Here is a 6,532-nt window from a genome sequence, read left to right as displayed (position 1 = left end):
AGGAACAATGATTTCTCTGCGGGAGGAGTGTGTTCAGCCCCTAACCAACGCGTCTGAGGCGGGGTGCCTGTGCGTGGGGGATCCGTGCCAGGGCACACCCGGCTGCCGCAGCTGCACCATGGAGCGCTCGCCACGCGGCTTCCTGCCTCGCTTCACCCTGTCCTCCTTCTCCCGGCGCGTGGTCAGAAGCAGGAGGTTAAAAATGACTGAGAAATGGGAAGGAGTGGGTTGAGGAATGAGTGTCACAAGCGCTGGGGGTGCGGGGTTGGGGTGGCCAGCCTGCCCCTCGCCCAGCAGCCGGGCACTTGGGGCGCAGGTCGGAGCAGAGCTGCGGTTCTGCTCTTTGCCCCCAGCCTGCTCTGTTTCGTCCCAACCCTGCTGGGCTTGGGAGCTGCCCATGAGGAGGCTTGGGGCGGTGGCAGCTCGGCACAAAGCCGGCAGCGGTGAGCGGGCACGGGGCTGCGGAAGCCCTGGGTCTCCCGGGACCCCGCAGGCCAGGAGCGTTGCTCTCACTCTCACACATCAGGACTGGGCAGCACGGCTCTTAGCAGGCTTTAATGAGGACGGGCTCGGCGCGATGATGACCTAAGACAAATCATGGATCTGCTGAGCCAAGAAAGTTCCAGTGGCCTGTTCTGGCAGAGACGGGTGTGCATGAAGTCCTCGCGGAGCTGTCGGCACCACACGGCTCACACACGGCAGAGATGCTCAGCCCGGAGCCCTGGTCCTGCACTCGAGGTGGCCGCTGGCCCCCGGGGTGGCCGCTGCGAGCCTGGGCAGGGCAGCTCGGGCACTGAGCCTGCCCCCGCCTGGCACAGCCACCGAGATGGGAATGAGTTAGGAGAGCTTTGAGGCTCGGATGCCAAGCTCGGTCCAGCTGCGCTGCGCAGACAGATACACTTCTTCTTTCTGGTGCCCTTCAGGAAAGTCTCTGCTTCCTCCCCTGGTGCTGGCTCCTCAGCCCCCGGCGGGGCCGTGCGTCACTTGGCAGCTCCCCTGATGCTGGCGTACTCGGAGCGATCCGCACCGGGGCTCCGGCTGCGCTGCGGCGCCTCGGGCAGGGGCTGCAGGTCGGCGTAGTGGATGTCCTTGTCCTGCTCGCTGCTCTGCTGTGCAAACGGTTAGTGCCATCAGTAGAGAAGCTTGCAAAAATCACCCTCACGGCAGCTTCCTACTGGGACGGCCATGCCACAGCCGCACGGACGCCCCTCACCACGATGCGCAGCCCCCCTGCAGCAGCTGCTGCTCGCCCAGCGCCTGCCCTGGCCCCGGGGCCGCGGCATCCCCGGGGCTCCTGGCCAAATGTTCACGTGCCCAGCAGCTCGCCCACGTCGCGGCATCGCGGCTGGGTGCTCTGCCCTGTACCCACACCTCGCTCCTACCTGGTGGGGCAGCCTCGGGGTCTCTGCATCCCGGACTTCGCTGCTGGGGGAAAGGAGGGCTGTTAGAGCGAGGGCCGGCCGGCCGCCCTCCCCACCGCGCCCACGGCAGACAACACACGGGGACAGTACAGAAGGGCACGATTTCTCTCCCGAATTTCAGCTAGACTCCGCAGCACACAGCTGCGTGGCACCCACAGGGATGTGTAGGAGAGGGCCAGCACGCTCTGAGTGCCCGGGCTGGCCTCAGACCCTGCGGGGACTGGGCGCAAAACACCAGCCGGCCACGGACACACGGGATGCAATGCAGCGCAGTGAGGCACCAGTGAATGAAGGATCTTTTCTGGGCAAAATTAGTGCTCTGGGGGCAGCAGAAAGCAGGAGGCAGGGGGGTGAGGCCGTTTGCTCGCCTTCAGGGTGCAGACGAAGGAGGTGGGGGTACCGACCTGGGGGTCCCGGGGCTCCCTGCACAGCACGGGGCACGGATGGGTGAGCAGCCGCCTGCGGGTGCCCCGGCTGCACCCTGGCTCTGCCCCTCAGCCCGCCGCTTCTTGTGGTACACGCAGAAGGTGAGGATGAAGATAAGGAGGAGGAAGAAGAGCACGGCAGCTGCAACCTCCACGCTGCGAAATGGAGAAGTCTCTGTGAAGACACAAGGCGGAGCAGGGAGAGGGTGCTGGGCGCGGGGCAGCGTGGGCCTGGCCGCAGGCAGGGCTGGGGCCAAGCTGGGGTGCTCACAGTGGGGTCGCGCTGGGCTGGGAGCCCCACTTACTGTGTACCGACACCACCGTGCCCTCGCCATGCCGATACAACTCATCACCGGTGTTCGTTTTGCGAAACTTCACACAGTAATAGGTGCCGGCATCCTCGGGGCGAACGTCCCTGATGAGGATGGTGAAGTCTGTGTTGGAGCCATTCACTGTCCTTACCACACGGGATGAGGAGGGTTCTTTTTGGTCATAAATGGTCTCATTGCCACTGCCCCAGTCCTTCAGCCACTTCACGGGGCCAATGGGACCCCCTTCAGTCACGGTGCAGGTCAGGGTCAGCGTCTCTCCCACCATCACCGACATCTCCTTCTGGGGCTGTCGCAGCTCGAAGCCCTGACCCGCCTGGGCACCCGCACCTGGGGACAGCGACAGCACAGCAGGGCCTGAGCTCCCGAAGGAGGCGAGAGCTCGCTCTGATCCCCCTGCCCGGCACAGGCACAGCGCCCACAGCTTGCTCAGCGCTTTAGCTGAGAAATAGTGCGGGATGGGGGGGAGAAAGCAGCACTAAACGGGAGTGGTGGAAGCCAGCTTCAAAACGGGCAAGGGGAGAGATTCCTTCCCACGGTGCCATTGGTGCCAGGCGCCAGAGCTGCAGCGGGAGACGGGGGAATTCCAGGCAGGAAAAACTCTCAAGTGCTGCGAAACTTGTGCACCAGGAGCCCGGCTCCCGCCCCTTGCTCCCTCCTGCCCGAAGCCTCCGGCTCCCTTTCCACACGGGCTCCCCCGGGGCACCAAAGCACAGCGCCCGGCTCCTTGCACACCCACACCGTCAGGCACGTCCCCGGGGCCGAGCGCCACGTCCCAGCGCTGGGGGAAATGGGCAAGGAGCTCCGGAACAGGCGGCGGGCACGTCAGGACACCACCGTGCCCCAGGCGGCCGCTCCACACGAGCCCAGAGGTGTTCGGAGGAGGAAAGCCCCCGCACGGGGATCGTTTCCGCAGGCGTGCACGTGGCAGCGATTTGCTGTGGTGGCCCCCCGAGAGGCAGCAACCAGCGAGCGGGGCCGGGAAGCGGGACGCCCGTCCGTGGCCCCCGCCGCGGCGCTGCCCCGTACTCACCCGAGAGCCACGCTGGGACGAGGCTGAGCTGCCCCAGCAGGAGCCGAGCCAGCAGCGCGGCGCAGAGCGGAGCCATCGGCGCTGCCGAAAATTTGGGCTCTAACTCCAGAAGGAAAACGAGAAGCTGCACAGGAAATGGAAACGGGCGCGTGCTGTTAACGCTTTTGGTGCCTGCCCCTCTGCCGGACGGGGCAGGCAGCAGGAGGCCGAGCTGGGCAGGAGCACAGCACGACTTAACCCCTGAAACGCGTCCGGAGTTGAAGCCCCCCCGCGCTCGCCCTGACGCCTGCACAGAGCCAGGGGCTGGAGGGGCTGCGGTGGGCACGGGGTGCCCCCGGTTTCGGCAGGACAGCCCCGGCTGCAGGGAGGCTCCGACGAAGCCCTGCGTGAGGGGCAGAGCGGCCGTCTGCGCCCGGGCTGCGTGCGGCTTTGGGCCCCCTCTCTCCCGCTGCCCCGTGCCGGGGGATGTGGCAGTGCCGCCCATCTGTGGGCTGGCATCGCTGGGGAGGAACAATCCCGTGACGGAGATATTCAAGGCACGTCTGGACGCCTACCTGGGCAGCCTGCTCTAAGGAGCCTGCTTTGGCGGGGGGGTTGTACCCCATGATCTTTCGAGGTCCCTTCCAACCCCTTCGATTCTCTGATTCTGTGATTCTGTGATTCTGTATGGCACAAACACCAGGGAGTGGGAACCCTCTGGGCTTGCGCAGGGCTACGTAGAGGAGCACGGCCAGAGGCAAACCCCAAACCGTTTCCTTCCCCTTTAGCAGAAAGGGTTTCCAGGGCCCCGCCAATTTGAGCCACACTGAGCTGTACCTTGGAGGGGGACGAAGCCACTCACCATGGCTGCGGTGACACAGGCGCTGCCTCTTGCCTGCCCGATGCTGCTCCTGCTCTGCAGTGCCCCGGGTGAGTGCACAGCCCTGCACAGCCCCAGCGCCTTTGCCAGGGCATGCTCCCCGCTGCTGCTGGCAGAGCGACCCTTCCCTAACCCACAGGTATCTGGGGCTCTTCCCTCCCCTCTTCCAGCTTGCTTTTATCCCCACCTCAAAACTTTGCTTTATTTGAGCATGTCCAGGCCCCCTGCCCTCTCCATCCCGCGGTGCAGCCGGGGGCAGGCACTGGCTCACAGTGCCGTCTGCCCTGGGGGGCACGGGACAGGGATGTCACTCTGCCCCCAGCTTTGTGCTGGGGGTCGGGTGAGGCCCCATGCTGCGCCCTGGCTCCAGGGCCCCTCACCAGCCCCAAACCCTCCGCTCGCTGTCCCCAGGTGCGGGTGCCCAGGCGGGTCAGGGCTTGGAGCTGCGACAGCCCCAGAAGGAGATGTCGGTGATCGCAGGGGAGACGCTGACCCTGACCTGCACCGTGACTGAAGGGGGTCCCCTCGGCACCGTGAGGTGGCTGAAGGGCTGGGGCAGTGACCATGAGACCATTTATGATCAAAAAGAACCCTCCTCATCCCGTGGGACGATGGCAGTGAATGGCTCCAACACAGACTTCACCATCCTCATCAGGGACGTTCGCCCCGAGGATGCCGGCACCTATTACTGTGTGAAGTTTCGCAAAACAGCCACCGGTGAAGAGCTGTATCAGCGAGGCAATGGCACAGTGGTGTCGGTGCGGGGTGAGTGGGGCTCTGGTGCGGCTCCCAGCAGGAGCCAGCCCTGCCGGGTCAGCCCCGTCCCGTCCCGTGGGCTCTGCTCTGGGGCGAGCGGGGCTGGGGCAGGGGCTCAGGAGCCGGCCCAAGGAGAGGGTCCGGGGTCAGGGGGGGCAGAGCCTGGCTGATGGACCCGCGCTTCTCCCACAGCCAGACCCTCCAACCCGACTGTGTCCGGGCCCAGCCACCGAGCGGAGCCGGGGAAGACGGCGTCCTTCACCTGCAAGACCGGGGGGTTCTTCCCCAGTGACATCCGTGTGAAGTGGTTCAAGGACAGGGCCCCGATTCAGGCTCAGCCGATCCGCATCACCCCTGGGCCATCGAACTTCACCTACAACATGTCCAGCACCGTGACGGTGACGCTGCAGAAGGACGACATCCGCTCAGAGCTCACCTGCGAGGTGCAGCACGCCACGCTGACGGCCCCGCTGACGAGGAGATACCGGCTGGGCCAGATCCTGCGAGGTGAGGGCTCGGTGGGGACCGGTGCTCACGGCCGCGGGGCTGGGACAGGGCCCCCGCGGGCACGGGGCCGGGGGACGCCGGCTCCAGCCGCTGCTTCTCTTCCCAGTTCCCCCCAACGTGCTCGTGGCTCAGTTTCCGGACCCCGTGGGGCTGAACAAGACGGTGAGCTTCACCTGCGACGTGCAGGGGTTCTACCCGGGAAGCGTGAGCGTGACCTGGCTGGAGAACGGGACGGAGATGAACACGGGGAGCCCCCCCCGGCCGACGGAGACCCCCGAGGGCTTGTTTGAGCTGAGGAGCACGGTGGCAGTGCAAGCCGTGCAGGAGAAGAACGGCTCCGTGTTCACCTGCCGGGTGGTGCACGAGGGCCGGGACCCCATCAGCAGCAGGGCCGTGCTGTGGGTCGCTGCCTCAGACCAGCAGGGACCCAGCTCGGAAGGTAACGGCACCCGGGGGCTGTGGGGCTGGGGGCTGCGTTCCCCACGCCCCGCGCTCACTCCCTGCTCCTGCAGGTGCCCATCTCCTGTCCAGCCCCGGCCTGTGGCTCGGCATGCTGCTTGAGAAGGCGATCCTCAGCCTCGTCCTCTTCTTCCTCTTCAAGCGCTGGCAGGCCTGAGGAGGGGCCAGCGCGGCGCAGCGAGGCCGCCGAGACGGGAGCGACGCAGGAGAGCGCCGTCAGAGCTCCGTCACCTCCGAGCTGAGCGCGCCGAGCTTGGGCTGGCGGTGCTGCACAAGCAGACCCGCTGCTTCTTGTGGGGGCCCTGCACCACCGCCCCTGCTGCCTCCCCACGCTGCCTCCTCGGCCCCCAGCAAGGTCCCATCCCTTGGCAGCTCCCTGGGCCGGGGGTCTCGGTCTCCCCTGGCTGTCCCCGTACCCCCCACCTGTCCCCGTTCCCCCCCGGCCGTCCCCATCCCCTCGCTGCGTTGCTCCGCACGTGGTTATTGCCATCAATACAAATCCTTGCAAAAATCACCCTCACGGCACCTTCCTCCGGGACGGCACTTCCCAGACAGGGCCAGTTCCCGGCTGGGACCCCCCTGACCCCCACAGGCCCCCCCTGGGCTCCTCGGCCTCGGCCTCTTCGTCCTCCCCGGGGGAAGGGGCCGCGCTGCGCCGCCTGCGTGGGGAACGTGGGCACGGCTCGGCACGGGGCGGCACGGCTCGGCACGGGGCAGCACAGCATGGCACAGGGCAGCATGGC

The 6,532-nt window shown here is 66.6% G+C and overlaps 2 protein-coding genes across 11 annotated transcripts; one reads left to right on the top strand and one right to left on the bottom strand.

Annotated features, from left to right (window-relative positions):
* Positions 1–529: 529 nt before the first annotated feature.
* On the bottom strand, positions 530–3,692 carry LOC308178810 (uncharacterized protein; the record flags this gene model as incomplete). Of its 9 annotated transcripts, none has more annotated exons than XM_080557919.1 (5): positions 530–1,109; positions 1,383–1,425; positions 1,826–2,021; positions 2,152–2,505; positions 3,209–3,692. In XM_080557919.1, the coding sequence occupies 5 exons, from the start codon at positions 3,690–3,692 to the stop codon at positions 981–983; spliced, it is 1,206 nt and encodes a 401-aa protein (XP_080414045.1). In that variant the 3' UTR covers positions 530–980. The 9 variants fall into 9 exon arrangements, with proteins under 9 accessions (XP_080414045.1, XP_080414047.1, XP_080414046.1 ...); XM_080557921.1 differs by having other exon boundaries at positions 530–1,106; XM_080557920.1 differs by having other exon boundaries at positions 1,383–1,422.
* A 286-nt stretch (positions 3,693–3,978) lies between these two features.
* Positions 3,979–6,300, top strand: LOC308178812 (signal-regulatory protein beta-1-like). Of its 2 annotated transcripts, XM_080557925.1 has the most exons (5): positions 3,979–4,117; positions 4,479–4,832; positions 5,016–5,330; positions 5,437–5,769; positions 5,843–6,300. In XM_080557925.1, the coding sequence occupies exons 1-5, from the start codon at positions 4,051–4,053 to the stop codon at positions 5,944–5,946; spliced, it is 1,173 nt and encodes a 390-aa protein (XP_080414051.1). In that variant the 5' UTR covers positions 3,979–4,050; the 3' UTR covers positions 5,947–6,300. The 2 variants fall into 2 exon arrangements, with proteins under 2 accessions (XP_080414051.1, XP_080414050.1); XM_080557924.1 differs by having other exon boundaries at positions 5,437–6,300.
* The last annotated feature ends 232 nt before the right edge of the window (positions 6,301–6,532 follow it).

This window comes from Anser brachyrhynchus (genome assembly GCF_964034855.1).
Source record: "Anser brachyrhynchus genome assembly, chromosome: 16".
Classification (NCBI taxonomy): Eukaryota; Metazoa; Chordata; class Aves; order Anseriformes; family Anatidae; genus Anser; species Anser brachyrhynchus.
The sequence above is the reverse complement of the archived record's forward strand: the minus strand, read 5'-3'. Positions and strand labels throughout refer to the sequence as shown.